Raw genomic sequence first — 19,496 nt, 5'->3', positions numbered from 1 at the left:
CAGAGGTACTGTGTATGGTAGTATACAGTTCCCCCCTCGTCCTCTCTGGTTCAGTAGAACAGCACAGCCTAGGCGTTAGTCACCTAAGTGTTGCCTAACCATAATCCTCTTGCCCTCTTTCTGATTTTTCCCCCTTTTTTCCCTGTTCTGTCCTCAATTTTTTACATTTTATTTCTACTATTCTTATTATTTGTTTGTACACTTTACAACACATTTTATATTATTTGTCATCTTTATATTGTTTATTGATGTATTGATTAATTGAATATTAATAAATGTAAAACATTATGTAATGTTTACATATAAAATGATATATACTTTTTTGATATGTTGAATTTTTTTTACATTTATATTTTTTTGTCTTACATCACACTTGTTATTTCCCCCCATTTATGGCATCTTTTAAATATGCTCTTTTTTTCACTTATGGATTTTTTTCTTCATCAAACTTTTTTTTTTTTTATTCCCTTATTTTATTTGTCATCAACAACTCTTCCATGCTGGCCGTTTATTTTCTCCACATGCTACTCTACTCCTGTGCCCACTTCCTGTCCTGCTGTAGTTCCTGTGCCCGCTCTGAGATCTCACTGGATGGCTTCTCGGAGTGTCCGCCTCCTCCTGTTCCTGTGGTGCTCACCGGAGCCCGTGAGCGATTGGCCGTGGAGTTGCGGGAGCGAAAAGCTCCCCTGGCCATCATGGAAAGTCTTTCTGACGCTGAATCTGTCTACAGCTTGGACTCCCGGCGATCATCCGCCGCCCTGAGGGGCTCACCCTGCCTGGGGAGTCTACCTTTCCCATTGGATGCTCCCATCCCAGAAGAGAATCCTTCGCTGTGCTCCCGCACAGAGCTGCTGGCCGCAGACGGCTTGAGCCAGGGCACAGTGGACCTTGAGCTAGGGGAAACCGGCCCTTACTGCCCTACTCCTCCGGAACTAGAAGTAACCTCCAATGACGCCCATCATCTCCCTGTCAACACCCGCAACGGCAGGCACTTCTCTTCACACTTGCTTGGACAAACTATTGTAGATCAAGCGACCAGTCAGGGCAAGAACTTCCGGCGGTCTTCAGAAACACCTGTGGCTTGCCAGCCATCAGCTGTTCGTAACAGTCAAGAATCCTGCCCTGTAGCACCCCACTCTGGTTCTATGCCAGAAAAGCTCAGCGAAACGCCCAAGGATAGAGAGTTTGAAGGGGGAGAAGTCAACGTTGAGCTTGAGAGTGGCCGGTCCCAGACTCTTCCATCAGTTTCGCCACTGTCCAATGGCACTCCCAGTCAGGCTGTCCTGGAGTTCGCCCAATACCTGGACTCTCTGTTTAGGCTCGATGGCAGCAGCTCTCCACCTCTCGAGCTGTCCGATGCAGAGTCCGAGTCTGGAAGGGGATCTTACAGTCAGGCGGAAGGACACCAATCGGATCAGTGTGTGAAAAACGCAGACAGTGACAGGCAGCTACTGGCCAGAGCAACTCTAGAGCCCAACTTGGTTCCCAAGCCCCCTCGCACCTTTGCTGGCTCGGCCGACCCTTCCTCCGGCATCTCCCTTTCTCCGTCCTTTCCACTCTCGTCCTCCGGAGAACTCAATGATTTCTCTCCTGCTGATGGAGCGCTACCCACCAACCATATGTCGATGCTACGAACTTCTGTTGCTTGCCCCAACCCCAAGGAAACTGCATTGTCATCAATGGTGTAGTGGTCCCCTTTCAAACCTCAACATATTCTGTTTATTTATTTTACCCTACAGTTACCCTACGGTTTTCTTTCCCAACACTCAGTGGGTCCACTTTCTTTGCTCTTTCTGAACCGATTGTAGAAACGTGCATGCGTAGCAACGCGGCCAGTCCGAGACTTCCAGACTTATGGACCGTTAAGGATTCATCAAGAACAGAAGACCTCATTTTGTACTATTGTAAGACATGTATTTGCTGAATGCATTGTGTCTTGTGCATCACCATTATGAAGTGTCCTAATCTCTGCCTGCAACACATTAGGTGCTGAGAGGCTCCTTTGAACACGAAAGATGTTGCTAGCATATAAAGAAGCTTGCACAATGACCATACGTTCACATTGAAACTAATGTTACGGTAATGTTTACATTGACGCCACAGAACACCAAGCTATCACAAAGGTTGGCAGTTCCATATAAGGGAAAGGCTGGGATAGGCGAAAAGGCAAGACTGAGTTACGGGGAGGGGAGCACACAACAAGCTGTGGGGTATATTTCCTCAGGACTTTCAAGAATGAAGAATGGGACAAAGATGTCTCAGGCAAAGGATAATACATTTTTTTGGATTGTACTTTTTCATTTTTTAATTGAAGATTGTGTGGAATATCCTGCTGAGTATGTGTAATTGGTGGCACTGACGATTGATGGACATCTATGAGTTCTTAATGTGCATGAGAAAATACTGTATGCTCGTGTAAAACGTTTAATTTTGCTAACTTTTGTCATCTCTCATTTACATAAATCCACTTGAATTTACGCATGCAAGTTTTATATCATTTTTTTTCACCCGATTGCCAAAAAGCCAACTTCATACAAGTCAAAAGTTTGAACTGTGTGATATTAATATACAATGATAATTACTACTATTATTTATTTTTACAAACCACTGCCCATAAATGCAAATGACATCAGGAAGAGCTGAATGGTACAGGACATGCTCCAGTCACAAAATGCGCCCTTTAAATGGTTTGCCTGAAACTGCGATGCAGTACATGTCCTTCAAGAAAAGTCTCATTCGGTATGGGTATGGAGTGCAATCAGTAGCAAAATAAGCATAGAGAGATTTCTTCTCATCTGCTTTTTTTAAAAATCATTTCTACTGTTGTTGCTATATTATAATAAAAATTGGTTTATCTCAACGGCAAAAATATTTTAATAACTTAGACTTGCTTTTTATATATCGTTTTAGGATAAAGTGTTTGAGTTTTTGGGTGGTTGTGTGAAAAAGTACAGCGGTCTGTCACAACAGTTTCGCAAGTCACAAATGTGTCAAGTGACAAGTATTTTATTTTGTATGCTATTGATTGTTTCAAAAAATGTTATTTAGCACAATTCCCATGCTTTCATGCTTTGATCGCATGCAATAATTTGTTCTATAGGTTCAGATTTAGCTTTTTGCCAATTTGGCTTTTTTTCCTGATGTAAATGTACAATAAATGATCAAAAGTCTGGCATATTAAGTACTTATTTTCCTGTTCTATAGTTGCTGCTTTACTAAATAACTAATTACTTCATAAACTGTGACTGCTGTACTTTTTCACAAAAAGTTGTGTTGAGCACTGCCTTTTCACGTGAGTGTAAATACTGTCTTGTTTCAGTTGTTGTGTTCAAAAAATAGATATAAAGTCAATGGGACTTATCAATAAAAAAAAGCTCTATCATGTACCATAGTGATGACTTTATCTCAGATGTATAGCTATATTGATATATCTACAGTATAAATTATAAATAGAGAAAAATAATTACTATTCAGGAACAAAACTCTGAGACTGTGGCCATATGTTTACTTAAAAAAAACTATAAGGATTGAACCATCATTCTTTAAAAAAAAAAAAAGAAAAGAAAAGAAATAACTCTTTTCATGTCTGTCACTATACCCTGCCAGTCTTTTAACTTTTAAGAATGAGAATGTATTTAAATGCACACACTTACACTGCCCTGCCTGTAATAGAATAAAACATATGGATCTAAGACTGACTTTGTTTCTTGAATTTGTTTCTTGAAAAATCTTGAATTTATGTGAAATAGAAGAATATAAATGTCTACTAAACAACAGTTAATCCTGTTGGTTAAGCACTTCCTTGTTACTGTCTTGGTTTAGATCATTTTCCAATCAAAATCACCGCTGATGTTCCTCAGGGTTCTGTCTTGGGTCCTCTTCTATTTATCATTTACATAATTCCTCTTGGTTGTATTTTTAGGAAATATGGGTAACCATTTTCATTGTTACGCTGATGGCACCCAGCTCTATCTGTCTTCCAAGCCCTCTGGTTCCTTTCTTCCACTTTCTCTGTCTAGTTTAGCTGAAATTAGAGATTGGCTTTCTGATAATTTTCTAAAACTCAATTGGAGTAAAACTGAAGTCCTCCTTGTAGGCAGTGCTGGGTAGATTACTAACTACAAAAATTGTAGTTAGTAATGTAATCTAAATGACTAATTTTAGGTCATGTATTCTGACTACTTTTTGATTACTTTTGATCTGACTCGTTTATCACAATGATTTGAATAGGATAATCTTGTACCTATTGATATAAAAATGCAAAGAGAAAAAATATATTCCATTATGTGTTATCAACAACACGAAATGCATTAAATATTACATTACATCAGGGTTTCCCAGACAGGGGTTCATGAGTTTAATAAAATGCTATTAAGTAATTAAATCATAATTAAATAATAAATACAATCAATAGATATTTTTTTTTAATAAAAACAACAAAAATAAAACATTTATTTAAAAAACAATATTTGTTTACCTGTCATGTGACCATTAACCGACACCAGAGAACTGTTAACTTTTTATTATTATTTATTTTTGACTTGATTTTATTATTGACCTTATGGACTTGTATATTAAATATATTAGGGCAAAGAGGTTCAGTTGACAATAAAGTTGGGGAATCCCGGTTAAGAGTCTGGGTGTCATCCTCAATAGCACTTGATTCTTCGAAGCCAATGATACTTTTATATTTATACATTAATACCAAATGTGTTCACTATAGTGTCAGGCTCAAAATAAAAGAATGACAGTTTCTGTGTGAATTTGGCAAAATGAAGATTTCATGAATAAATACAATAAACTGATATTGATTCAAAATGTTTGACAGGGTAAAATTCATTTCAAGGAGACTTATTTTACTATATTAGTGAGAAAATATTTTTGTTGCATGAAGGACCACTTTTTTTTTTCTCCAATTTATATTTTCAAATACATTATTACAGTAAAAGAGTATTACTGAAAATTTCAATAAAAGGGGTCTTACTTTATCATTTCTACCCCTTTGCAGAAACACATATTTTACTTTCTATTTGGCTCAGGAAAATAATCAAGAGTATGCAATATTATTAATATTGAATATTATTTTGGAACAAACAAAATACAAGTACAATCCAAAAAAATCATGAACAATTAAGTAGGCCTACTATAACATTGGATGACAGCTTATTTCAAATAAAGGACAGAAGACAAAAAATCAAAAATAAGATATGTAAATACAATTATATATGAAATTAAATATAAAGAGGCAATGAGTCAAATTACGCTACATTCAAAAGTTTGTCATACAATTATTGTTAATTATTTTTAGTGTCATAATTAAGCAATTCAAGTCATGTAGGAAATCATTAAATTTGGGTAATTGTTAAGGAAAATGTAGCCTACATTTATGAATAAAAAAATGCCAATAAAATAACTACATGTCCTATATATTCTATATCATAATTACAATGCGAAAAATAACAAATATTACAATAACAGACGTTACAGTTGAGAATCGGCGAATGTATTATGTATTGGTCAGGATGTAGTGAGTGACGCAGCAGTGACGCGGCGGGTCTCTAATAAGGATCCGCTCAGTCAGTAAAGCGCAGGTCAAACAGCAGCAATACACTCACACACACACTGACACTTTATTACAGTCACCCCACTATACATCACTGAGACATGGACTCGGACGAGGGCTACAATTATGAGTTTGATGATGAAGAGGAGGAGGAAGAAGAGGAGGAGGAGTGCAGCGAGGACAGCGGCGAGGAGGAGGCCGAGGATGACACGCTGGACCTGGGCGAGGTGGAGCTGCTGGACCCCGCGGTGGCCGGAGGAGAGCCCGACGATTGCGTTGACACCGGCGGCGGCGGCGGCGGCCTGGGGCCCGGGCAGGAGGACGAGGACTACCGCTTCGAGGTTTTGACCACCGAGCAGATCCTCCAGCACATGGTTGAGTGCATCAGGGAGGTCAACGAGGTCATACAGGTACATAGCGAACAGGTTTATTGTGATTTTTCCAACGACTTTATAAGTTTGTTTATATGGATGACTGATGCTGTTAGCATTAGCATTAGCGAATAACTGAAACGAGAGGCCGAATGATGCGAAAATGAAGCGGGGTTGTTGTTGTTTTTTATTTCAATGGTGTTGCATTAACTCTTTTATGTTTACGTTTTTATGTTATTTTAGTGAATTCAGGTGTTTTTTTATGAGCTATATTTAGCTAGTTCTGCTACTGCTAGCGCGACCCAGTTTACAGAGACTGAACTTTATTTGACAGATTTTAAGCATATCTAAACGCATCGTGTTTCTTAAATCGTATGTTATGAGTCACATATATGTGCGTTTATATGTGATTTGTTGTTGTTGTTTTGTAGTTCAGCCCTGTCACTTCAGCTAACGTTACTTGACTCATTTGTTTTTAAAATTTGACAGTTTTTAAGCTTGTGGAACATGTTTGGTTCTCCAAACACAAACACACTTTAAAAGGGTTTGAGGTGTTTAAACGTTTTGAACTCAAACCCACATTTATCAAGCATACTAGCGTCCAACTTAAGTGGAGATCAGAAAAATTTGGTGAAAAATTGCAAATGTTTATTTGTACATGGATGAATGACAACCGCTGGTACCTGTTGTGTATTTTGTTAGTGTTTAGATCAGGTCCAGCAATATATGAAAAACACACGAGCTTTAATGGCTTTCCTTCTTAAAAAGAAAGTTTCTGGCATACATGTTGTTATACAAAATAACATGTTAATCATGTAATATTGGACAATGATGTTGAAGTACTACTTATACATTTGTATAGCTTATGAAAAAAACTTAAATATTAGTGTTGTGTTGGGAGTTTATAAGATAAACCTGTCAAAACAATACCAGACAGTTTTCCTTGATTTCTTACATGACCCCTAAGTTGAGCTGTTGAAGCCTTCATGGTGCAATAGTGAAAATAAAATGTGTCATTGTTTTGGATGGACCCCCATTCAGTCTCAGGTTGGCATTTGAATGACCCTCAGAATTCTGAAACTGAAATGAAAAAGTACATTTATTTTTCTCAAAACCAACTGAAATGAAAAAATAATTTGCTTATAATCCCTGCCGCCTGCACGTGAGAGACTTTAGGGAAGCTTGTTTCTGCTACTGAATAAAAAATAATTTTTTTGCTTATTTTTTTATTCCGTGGTGGAAACAAGCTTCCATAAAACTTGCTGTTTCCAAACAAAGGAAAAATGTAGCCTATGTATATCGGATATTGGCAAAAATCCAGTATCATGCATCCCTTGAAAACATATTTCAAGAGTAATAAGTACAGATAAATCTGGGTTTATTGTGACCTAAGTTCCTCTCACAAAATTCTGAATAATTTTCTATGATTTGATGACAAAAACCTAAACTTTGATCGATCCAGTAATTAGTTCTTCCTCAAAAGCGCAGACTGTGTCAAGTTGGTACCTTGAAAATACAACAGTGAAAAACCTCTGCAGAAGCCCAGATAAAGTTGCATAAAGTCAGCCAGATTAAAGATTATCTTTTCGAACTAAACTGAGACTTGGTTTAACTAGGTCTGTCACTCAATATTGTCTTTTTCAGAACCCAGCTACGATAACCAGAATACTCCTTAGTCACTTCAACTGGGACAAAGAGAAGCTTATGGAGAGGCATGTAATTTTTCTTCATTTATTTTATTTTATTTATTTATTTTAACATTGTCATAATTTGCAATGCTTGGTTAAACAACGTTATGATTAGGGATGCACCGAAATGAAAACCGAAATGCCGAGACCGATGCACTTGGCCGAAAACCGAAAGAAACTTAATATAGTATAGAATAGTAATAGTAAGAAACTTAATATAGAATACTTCAGCCTGTTTTCATGACATTAAATAATGAATACATCACTAACAGGTTAATTGTTTACACTAACATGTTAAACTGTTGTAGTAATTTTGTGCACGAAACAGATGCTGGACAGTCAAAACGTTCCATCGGGTTTCGGTCACTGACTTCGGTTTTTCCCTCAAAAACCATTTCGGCCCAAACCTGAAAATGGCTGTCTCGGCCAAAAAAATTCGGTGGCCAAAATCTCTGTGCATCCCTAGTTATGATGACTTTTAATTGATCTGTTTGCTGATTGAAGAGTTGTCTTCTTCTTCCTCTCAACATTTAAATGGTGCAGGTACTTCGATGGAAATCTGGACAAGTTGTTTACAGAGTGCCACGTCATAAACCCCAGTAAAAAGGTCAAAACGCGACCAATGAGCACACGGTCCTCCAGTCAGGATTTGCCCTGCCAGATCTGCTATCTCAACTATCCAAACTCGGTCAGTGTCAGTTAGAGCCAAATGTCTCTTCATCAGTTCTTTAGAAAAGCCTATGATACCAAAACTGTGAAGTCCGTTGCAGTGACTCATTTTGCACAACTTGATGACTTATTCGGCAGGAATGTGTGTTTCCTTTCTTAGTATTTCACAGGTCTAGAGTGTGGACACAAGTTCTGCGTGCAGTGCTGGGGTGACTATTTAACTACCAAAATCATTGAGGAAGGGATGGGACAGGTGGGTTCCTGTTCAGCTCATTGTAACCTGATATTGGATTCTTCTCTACGATTGTATAATTTTATTTTTTCTTTTGTTTTTCCAGACCATCTCGTGTCCTGCTCACAACTGTGACATTTTGGTTGACGATAACACTGTAATGTGAGCGCTTTTGTGAATTTAACCTATTTATTTTAAGATTTATCTGTTTTTAATTATTTTTTTAATATTTGTTGTTGTTTTGGCAGGCGACTGATCACAGATTCTAAAGTGAAATTGAAGTATCAGCATTTAATCACAAATAGTTTTGTAGAGGTAAGAAGTTCTTTATGTTGGTTGCAAAAAGTTGTGTGTTTGAAATGAAAATGACATCTATCTATAAATTACAGAAACGTCTGTCTGTCTGTCTGTCTGTGTGTGTGTCTGTTCCTCGCATATCTCTCGAACCGTTAGTCCGATTGATTTCAAACTCGACAGGTGTCTTGCCACGGGCACGAGTAAGTGCAGTGCCAAGTTTGACATTGTTTGGATGAGAAATGCAAAATATATCGTTAAATATATCATTTTTAGAAGGTTGTGGTTTAAAAATAAACATTCTGACATTAGAGAGTTGAATCGGTCAAAGAAGCCCCAAGAAGGTTGTGGTTTAAAAATAAACATTCTGACATAAACACTCAGTCAGCTACACTGTTTACTTCTGAATATTATAGTTTGGTTCCCGAACGTGATAAATCCATCTATCTATAAATTACAGAAACGTCTGTCTGTCTGTCTGTGTGTTATTCGCATATCTCTCGAATGTGAGATAACCACTAAATTTGTGAAAACCACTATTTTCTGTTTCAAACTTTCACATAGCATCTTTAGGTTATAACAACATTGAAAATCAAAATCTGGATTTGAATTTTTTAAGATTTATTATAAAAACGGATTATTTTTTCCTAAAAATGCAATAAATTCATGACTTTTTTTTTTTTTTCAAAATGCAATTAATCCATTGAATCAATATAAAGTTATTTTTGATCATATTGCCATCGCAAGAAATATCTCCTGAACTTTTTTGACGGCGATCAGCTCACAAAAACTGATTTTGCACGGGCACTTTGCACTGCTCCCTGAATCGAGGTGCTTATTCATTTGTGGATGTTAACTGAATCTGTAAGTCAGCTATGCTGTTTACTTCTGAATATTATATTTCATTCTGGTGCGCTTAACGCTATCGCTACTGTGTAATAGTAGCCTATGCTATTCACCAACTAAACATATCCTATTCAATGCGTTCACAGTCTCTTTCACGGGCATCATTTGTAGTTGCCTATTCACAAACTGTTTGCTCAAGCATAGCGTTTTCTCGGAGTTCACTGTGTGCTTTTTACCATGCACAAATAAAAATGTCACTGAACTTTTGCTGTGTAATTGTAACAATGAGCACACACCAAACCAACAATTACTAAAAACACACACAAAAACTGATTTTGCACGGGCATTTTTTGCACTAGTTGTGCAAATAGCACATGTGCAACTCCCTGAATAATCTGGGATAGAGATTCCAAATACTAATACCAATATCAAATCTAATTTTAATTGAGAAACAATCAATTTGTTTTCATAAACTCAGTTAACTGATTACTAACTAACTTTTGTGTGTTCAATGCAAAATAATGTGTAATGTGTGTATTTCGTTGCTGTCGGGCGGAAACCTTGCATGTCCAAGACTGCTACTTTTCTGGACATGAAAAAAAAAAAACACTGTTTTTTAAATGATTAAAATCTGCGATGGTATTGTGGCGTTATACATGTTCAGACACTTGCATGTGTCATTATATTGTTAACATTTGACCAACATCAAGCTTAAATGGAGTTACGAGGATTTAAATGCATGCTTTGTCTCTCACTATCACGACCGCATCTGAGGCAGTAAGTGCATCGCATTATGTTTTCATCAACTTACAGATTATAAAGTTTACTGTAGCTATTTGTGCGCTCAGTTTTTGGCCAAAATCTCATGTTATAAGAGATGAAGTGCTTCGCACAGGCTATTTAAGACCGTATTGGCTGTGACTCGACAACAAATTCTAGACTAAGACACTCTTTTCTGCTGCTCAAATACATAAAGCATTAGAATTTATATATTGTGCTTATTCAGTAAAGTAAATATTGTACTTATTCAAACAAACAGTTATTTACCGTTGTATTGCAAACAAGCAGAGATGGTCCGGGGAGGTTTGACTGACAGTTTGAGGATCCAATGGGTTTAGTCAAGCTCTTTTAATACTTTTCATTGGTTAAATAATTGCAAAAACTCACAGACACACATAAAGAGTGACCAACAGTAATGATTTATGAAAAAAATAAAAATGTCAAAATATGGAGATACAAGGTTTCCACTCAACAGTGATGATATATTAACCATTCTGATGGTAAACTCCTAGCTGATGCTAAATCTATAAAACATACATGGTGTCTTTGTAGTTAAGATTTCGAATGGCATGAATGTGACGTTTGGGTGAATATCTGTATGCATGCAGTGAACTGTTTTGTAGTCTCTCTCACTGGTTGTCTGTCTGCTCTTCTACAGTGTAACAGACTGTTGAAATGGTGTCCAGCTCCTGACTGCCACCATGTGGTCAAAGTTCAGTATCCTGATGCCAAACCAGTTCGCTGCAAATGCGGGAGACAGTTCTGGTAAGAGTCTGATGCAGAATGCAATGCAGCGCTTCAGTGGATTTGCAGCATCCTGTAGCTTTATAAGTCACTTCTACAAAAATAATAACCTCACAGGTGATCAAGCTTAACAATTTGTTGTTTGTATACACCGCTTTTTCTGCTGCGCACCCTTTTCTGTCATTATTGACTCAGCCTTATGCTGTTGTTGTTTTCAATGTGTAATAACACCATATTGCTTTGAAACAACATGAAGGTGAGTATATAATGACAGGATTTTCATTTTTGGGTGAACTACTCCCTTTAATTTCTTTTCTTTTTTCATTAACTAGTTTCAATTGTGGAGAGAACTGGCATGACCCTGTTAAATGCAAGGTATGTTAGCACTCATATTAGGTTAGAATATTTCCATTGTTGATGTTGATGTTATTAGATTAGATTTGTCATGAGAGGTTTTCATTTTCTTTAATAATATTGCTACTCTTCTCTTCAAGTGGTTGAGGAAGTGGATAAAGAAGTGTGATGATGACAGTGAAACATCAAACTGGATTGCAGCAAATACCAAGGTACAAGGACCCCTGAACAGTCAATTGATGATATGAAGTTTATGTTCAGTTTATGTGTGTGTGTGTGTGTGTATTTATTTATTTAATTCATTCATTCATTCATATGTGCACTCTTACGATATTGAGTCCATAAAATTCAGTGTGCTGTGGTATGAAAAACGTGAAAGTATTATTTTGAGTCCATACTTTGTCCAAAGAGAAAAGGATATTTACGTTAAACAGGTCTGGCCATTTGTTTAACAAATTAATTTACATTTATTTTACTGGCAATAGCAAACAGACACGCAGGACAAAAGAGTGAAAAATAGAAATAAAATAGAAAAGCTTCACGTTTTGAAAATTGTACTGCCAGCAATATATTTTTTTTTATTTAAATAATTTAAAGAACAAGGCAAGTATATTTTTGTCTGTAATCTGCAACAGGCCACAAATGCTCAATAAACCTAACTTGTATTAACTGTAATTAACAGAACATTCCTGTTTCATTTGGGTATTCCTGTTTTTCTTAGGAATGTCCCAAATGTCATGTGACCATTGAAAAAGATGGGGGCTGTAATCACATGGTGTGTCGAAACCAGAGTTGTAAAGCAGAGTTCTGCTGGGTTTGTCTCGGCCCTTGGGAGCCCCATGGCTCTGCTTGGTGAGTCTACTTCACCTCTTATAAATGCTTATGTTTTTATATACATATGATACATTGAAATAACATGTACACTGATTATAGGTACAACTGCAATCGCTACAATGAAGATGATGCTAAGGCAGCCAGAGATGCTCAGGAGGTACTTTTAGTTGTCATTTGATGCAACATCTCCATTATACAGCAGTCACATGTCATCCTTGATCTATCTAAGTTGAATTAGCTCTTGCAGGAAAGCATAACTTATTTTGTGGTGGTGCAGCGTATATGCTTGCTCAGTCTCTGTTCTGAGCGACCAATGACCTATAACTTGTTTTCTTTTGGAACGAGTGCAAGTTGTATCCAGGGTTTGAAATCAACACCCGCCAAATGTGGGTAAAAATCAATTGTGGCGGGTAACGCTGTCAAATCACCAATTTGCCGTGATACTTATTCTCTTATACTCACTTTGCTGGGAAAGTTTGTGGAAGTCAAATCTGCGCAGATTTAGTGCAAAAACGCAACTTGTGAGTCATCAATGTAGATTAAATACAGCGTATTGCGCAGAATCTGCGCATATCAGGCTTACTTCAACACACGTCACTACTCAACAAATAACTGCTCGTTTGTTCATTAGCGAAGATTAAAAAGCATTTGGTTAACAGAAAAGACATTATTTTCCAATATCCTACATTTTTGATGTTCTTTGTGCTGTATTGATCTGTCCACCTAAAACACACTTTTGGTGATGAGGAGATGGCAGGATGACAGGATTTTGTTTAAATAAGAAATGAATGTATGAAATGAAGTATATATATTAGGGCTGTCAAAATTGCTCAAAAATGACGTTTGAATATTCCCTCTAAAAAACACACGAATATTCGAACATCTGGTTGCGCATTTTGTCAATGACGCGCATTACGTCAATAACAGGACAAATTAATACAAAGAGACATAACTACTTGTATAGGTAGTAAATTTAAGTTTAAACATATTTGACAAATGTATTACCAACACAAAACCAAGTAAATAAACTAATGGCCAAGACCGCAGACCTCACTCTCGCTCACTCGCAGGCACTCTCTCTCTCTCTCTCTCTCTCTCTCTCTCTCTCTCTCTCTCTCTCTCTCTCTCTCTCTCTCTCTCTCTCTCTCTCTCTCTCTCTCTCTCTCTCTCGCCCTCGCGCTCACGCTCTCTCTGCGCATAACGGTTTAAATTAACAACAACAATAAGCACATGTTGAGTGCTGATCAAGAGTTTTGTGCAAGCAATTTAAGGTCGCGACTCTTGTCCCAAATATAGCAGGCTTTATTCAGTGATTGAAACAAATTTATTAACATTAATTGAAGTTTTACAGTATAGAACCGACATTGAACGCTCCGAGCGAGCTGTGCTGTGGTAAACATGGAACTTTTCTGTTTAACGTTAAATAAAATGAGGCACACAATTCCGAGAAATGTGACAACAAAGAAATTTTACCCTGAGGTTCATAAAAAATAAAGTGCTATTAAAAAAGAAAAAGGCTACTTACATTCTTGGTGCTAGTATTAAAAAAAGGAAAAACTGACTGCAATTTATTCCATTGTCTTTTTAGTGCACTGTCAACTTTCAGCAGTGACGCTGTGCTAGACAGTGCGACTCGTGTGACCTGTCCCTCAGGCAGCGCGCGCGCCCACTCGCAAAGCAGACAGCCGCGCCTCTGCTTCCGCGGGCGTGTTTTTCCATATTCGAAATTCACATTCGAATATTAATTTTCACGTTCGAATTCCTGTTTTTTAAAACTATTCGAATATATATTTGAATTTAGAATATTCGTTGACAGCCCTAATATATATATATATATATATATATATATATTAATTTATATATAAAGCTGTGACGTAGTTATCAATCTGGTTAATTTCCTTTTTTTTTCTTTTCTTTTTTTTTGGCTAGTAGAAGTCCTGAATGGCCGGTAATTTAGTAGCGAAATTGGCCGGTGAGTGAAAAAGTTCATTTCAAACCCTGGTTGTATCCATATTGCAGCGTTCCCGTGCAGCCCTGCAACGCTACCTCTTCTACTGCAACCGCTACATGAACCACATGCAGAGTCTGCGCTTCGAGCACAAGCTGTACGCGCAGGTGAAGCAGAAGATGGAGGAGATGCAGCAACACAACATGTCGTGGATCGAGGTGCAGTTCCTGAAGAAGGCCGTGGACGTGCTGTGCCAGTGTCGGTCCACGCTTATGTTCACATACGTCTTCGCCTTCTACCTCAAAAAGAACAACCAGTCCATTATCTTCGAGGTGAGGAGGAAATCGTGCTTCATTTGAATTTCACGAAACCATGTTGTAGACTGTTTTATAGATACAAAAATTATGACCAGGTTTACCAAACACTCCATCTGTCTGCCATTGGTGGGATTAACATTCAGACTATGTTGTAATAGCATCACACTGTTTACACTTCATAGAAATCAACATACCGATGTCTTAATACCTTTTTTTTTTTTTTTTTTAAGAACAATCAAGCTGATTTGGAGAACGCTACAGAGGTGCTTTCGGGTTATCTAGAGCGAGATATCTCCCAGGATTCTTTGCAAGATATCAAACAGAAAGTTCAGGATAAGTATAGGTGAGAATTTTTTTCCAAATGCACAATATTGTGTCTGTTTTTGTTTCTTAAATGCATGACATTATGTTGACTGCTGCAGTGTTATTTTAGTATTAATTATATTATTTATTATTCATTTTTATTAGCTTTTATTTTTATATGTTCAGCTTTCATTCTAATTTTAGTTTAAGTTTTAGTAATTTTGTTATGTGCTTTTGTCCTTTTTTTATTTTTTTTATTTTTAATATATATTCCCCTCCAAAAGCACCATTTTTGAATCTAACACATCGGGCAGGTTTGATGTCATTGATGGCAAAGCGCCATTGATTCTTGCTTGTATTCCCGGGGAAAGTGTAAAGCACAAGTTTGAATATGTGGGATGGAAAATGAGAGAGCAAAGGGGAGGGTATCAGTGAATGATGCATGGACACATGATGATTTAGACTTATTACACAGTGAATGTTATGAAATGTACACACTAATGATGCACTGAAATGAAAATTCTTGGTTGAAAAAGAAACTGGTGATTTCTGGAGACACTGGGTTGAAAATTCTCATTATAAATTAGCATTTATTTGAAACGACTTCATCGACTTAATCTTTATTTTTATATACAAATAAAAATAATTTATATATATATATATATATATTAAAAAAAAAAATTAATTACACTAACTTCATTGGAGTAAATTTACGACAGTCTATTTTTTTGGAATATTGTTTAAATAAATTGACAGCTGTATAGAAAATGTTTCTTACCGTATTTTACAGAGAGATCTTTCTTTTTGTGTTACAATATGCAGAAAGTGGAAGGCAGTGACTTCAAAATAACTCTCAAACAGATTTTATGTAATACAAACACATCTGTGCCTGTTGCCTCCAACATCTGTTACAATGCATTACATGAGATGTTGGTTAATCTCTGTCAGTGTAGTGCATGTGCACAATCTGTTTGAGAACACACAACTTTCTCTATTTATCAACCAGCATTCAAAGAGGAGCATCTAGACAAATGCTTATATATATATATATATATATATATATATATATATATATATATATATATATATATATTTAAAATAATTGTTGTCACATCGTGCACGTTAATAAATAGGATAAGCAAAAGTATGCTAAAAGTTCCTGTTATCCAATCTGTTAAAGTTTGATTTTCCATTTATGTTTTCTGCCTATTTTATGGCATTTCCAACGGCTGTAATTTTGGGGTATCCCTAGTACAGACCCATTTGAACTCTGTATTCTCCAGTCAAAAATGCCTTTATAGAAACCCGTGTGCACTGGAATGATTTCCACTACAAATGTTATAAAGCAATCACTAATAGGAAACATTATTAAAACTTTCCTATCAAAAATGTGTTGAGCTTCTCACATTTGAGGACTTTTCTGCGTTTCTCCTCCCGTTTAGATACTGTGAGAGTCGGCGACGAGTGCTGCTACAGCACGTTCATGAGGGCTATGAGAAAGACTTGTGGGAGTACATTGAAGACTGAGCAAAACTGCTGCATCACAAGCATATTGGAGCAAATAAAAGCAGTGAAGTGCTGTGGTCTCCAGTCCAGTCACAGCTTTGGTGTTCGCCATCACCGCAAGCCCCTCTCCATGTTGCATCCTTTTTACGTGGCATCTGGATTTTTGTCATTATTTAGAGTTTGTTCATTTTACTGAAAAGGTAGAATATTCAAATAAAACTCCTACGTCAGTATTGCAGTCTGTAAGAGTTGATTGTCGACACGGCACGGAAATGTATTCCGTTCTCCATGCTTCCCGTGGAGATTCTTCAGTAGTCCGTTTTTATTTTTTAAGTGCTTTTCGTCTGAAGTTGTTTTTATAGTTCAGATTGGCTTGTCTTAAGCATAGCTTTACAGGTCTGAGCCATGCAGAGTGTGTTGTGCTTTGGGGATGCTTTGTGTTTTGGGCGGAAGTGTGTATTTCAAGCTGTAAATAGCACACTTGCATGTAACATGGAGTGGGATGCATCTTTTTTTGTTTGTTTGTTTTTTTTGCAAAATATTTATTCTTTACAGATATTCAAGAATGTGTTTAAACAACATGAGAATAGGCCACGTGACCGTTTTTCCTCGTGGTTTGTTTTTGTTTTTTCGCTGGAGGTTGAAAACCTTTCCAGAAAGTTGCACACCCAAATCAGAGGCATAGTAACAGCAGGGTAACTGTAGCCTTAATTACATGCATATATATATGTATGTATATATATACATGCATACATATATGTGTATATATATAATACACACACACACACACATACACAATGAATAAAAAGTAGAATTCGGTGAATCTCACACGGAAATATCTGGGTCATATTTAACCCTGAAATCAAAAGAAAAAGAATTTGATTATATTTTGCAAGAAATATAGAAAGATATTGAAGAAAATATAGCCTCATTTTAGAACCAGTAGATTTTTTTAATAATAATTCTGCTCCATTAAATTAATGCAAATTAAACCTCAAATTCTCAGTACCTTAATGCAAAACAACTCATTAATTTAGGTATTACAGTAATTCTTATCCAGTCTTATTCATTTGATTTTGAAAAAATGTCTGCATTTGAGGTTTAATTGTCATGAAAATGTCAGTGCAAAGATATTATTTAATATTCACCAAAAATATTTTTTTCTTTTCTTTATTCACGTCTTCATTTTTATTTAAATTTTTTTTACTTTTGTTTTGGTGGTGAAATATGACCCAGAAATGTTCTTGACCGTTTACATGAGATTCAACAAATTGCTCTCATTGTCTGATGCAGTTTTGGAAGTGAAAATATTAGATGTTTGGTTTGAGCAAAGATCGACTAGATAGAACATGCACTCGTACCTTTTTATGAACCATCTCGTCCTAGTTGATGTTTAGCTGAGCGTTTATCTCTTTAAAACAGCTGTTATATCGAACACACACTACCAGATGTTCCATGAGAGCAAACTTGAGTGACATTCACTCACTAACAACTAAAGTCTCAAATGCTTTTACCTGTTTTACTTTTCATTTACTTTTTAAACGTATGCACCTTTTGTAGTGTGAGAGAAGGCCGATGGTATATTGAAAGCACTGTCGTATTTCTTTACATGACTGCCAAGTGGTTATGAGGCTTACTGGTACTGACTATCAAGCACTATGTGGAGTAGATATAACTGAAGCCTTGCATCGATGAGCCTGGCTGTTAAGAACAAAAAGTTGGCCTTTTCTGGTAAACTTACAAGGCAAATATGAGCGCTGTGTTTACACTAATGTCAGAAATGGCAAGAGACATCAAGTTCAGGACAGAACGTGAGCAGATGTGACACTCGTTGTTTTTATTATTGTTATTCTGTAAGAGCTTACCGGCAAGTCACTGTTTGTACTTCCTTTAGGTCATTACTTCACACTGTTTGAATGCATGGTATTCATTCTCAGTGCATCAAACATGTTTGCATCTGAATTCGGTTTACAGCAGCTTCTACTAATTCTAATGTCACATTTTATGGACTCCATGATTGGCACCTGGAGTTTGTGCTCATGTTTTATTAAACCCTCATTTGGGGGGGGGGGGGGAGGGAATTGAGGGACAGCAATGTTCCCTGTGCTGACAGATGAGATTTCTTCACCAAAGTGTGAATATATGGATTAAAAATGAACAGTCTCTAATTTAGAGAAATGTTCATATACGATGGCTTTCCTGTGTTATAACCATTCTTATAAAAAAAAAATGTCCTATTTAAATAAATCTCATTCAAAAGTATTTGGGTGGAATCATTGCTTTATTTGGTACTACCTGAAATTTTTTGAACAGTTTGTCTAGTCATGCATGGTCATTATAATTAGTTCTGTATATTTATTTGGTTACTCTTTACAATGAGGTTTCATTAGTTAACTACTTTAGTTAACATGAACTAAGAATGAACTTCTACAGCATTTGTTAATTTTAATGTCAATTTTTCAACATTAATGCAATATTATCGAAAGTTGAATTTAACATAAATGCAATGTGAACTAACATGAAAAATGAACTTTTTTAACTAACATTAACAAAGATTATTACTGTAACAAAAATGTATCGCTCTGTGTTAGTTAATACTATAATGTGCTCAAAATGTTGCTGCTAATGATGTTATAGGGATAATTCACCCAAAAATGAAAATTGTCATCATTTACTCACCCTCAAGTTGTTTGTTTCTTCTGTTGAACACAAAATAACATATTTTAAAGAATGTTGGTAACCAGACAGTTGACGGCACCCGTTGACTTCCATAGTAGGAAAGAAAAATACTATGGAAGTCAATGGCTACCGTCAACTATCTGGTATTCTTTTGTGTTCAACAGGAGGAAACTCTTGAATCATGAACAGATAAGTACCAGTAGGGGGCGCAATATGCTTCATAAACGCGTGGCAGAAAAATAAAGGAGGGTCTTTCTCTGCTTCCCCTGTCCTCACTGCGGATGGGTGCGGCTCCACATCACTGCAAGATTCACCGCACTTCATTTTAATGCACGCATGCTTATGTTTATCATACCGTATGAAATAGT

The 19,496-nt window shown here is 36.6% G+C and overlaps 2 protein-coding genes across 2 annotated transcripts in view; both read left to right on the top strand.

The window, feature by feature from the left end:
- dagla (diacylglycerol lipase, alpha) overlaps nucleotides 1–3,697 on the top strand; it is a 39,034-nt gene extending 35,337 nt beyond the window's left edge. Inside the window, exon 20 of the mRNA XM_079865304.1 lies at nucleotides 563–3,697. Within this exon, the coding sequence (XP_079721430.1) occupies nucleotides 563–1,688 (1,126 nt within the window). The 3' untranslated portion in view covers nucleotides 1,689–3,697. The remainder of the gene's footprint in view (nucleotides 1–562) is intronic.
- Nucleotides 3,698–5,536: 1,839 nt separating this feature from the next.
- Nucleotides 5,537–18,710, top strand: arih1l (ariadne homolog, ubiquitin-conjugating enzyme E2 binding protein, 1 like). The gene is made up of 14 exons (XM_079866163.1): nucleotides 5,537–5,973; nucleotides 7,579–7,646; nucleotides 8,166–8,310; nucleotides 8,452–8,544; nucleotides 8,630–8,685; nucleotides 8,772–8,838; nucleotides 11,102–11,208; nucleotides 11,520–11,562; nucleotides 11,682–11,753; nucleotides 12,263–12,393; nucleotides 12,475–12,532; nucleotides 14,395–14,655; nucleotides 14,871–14,983; nucleotides 16,386–18,710. Exons 1-14 carry the CDS (start codon nucleotides 5,665–5,667, stop codon nucleotides 16,468–16,470), a joined length of 1,608 nt encoding a protein of 535 aa, XP_079722289.1. The 5' UTR covers nucleotides 5,537–5,664; the 3' UTR covers nucleotides 16,471–18,710.
- The last annotated feature ends 786 nt before the right edge of the window (nucleotides 18,711–19,496 follow it).

Source organism: Squalius cephalus, assembly GCF_949319135.1.
Source record: "Squalius cephalus genome assembly, chromosome: 3".
Lineage (NCBI taxonomy): Eukaryota > Metazoa > Chordata > Actinopteri > Cypriniformes > Leuciscidae > Squalius > Squalius cephalus.
This window is presented reverse-complemented; position numbering and strand designations above follow the sequence as displayed.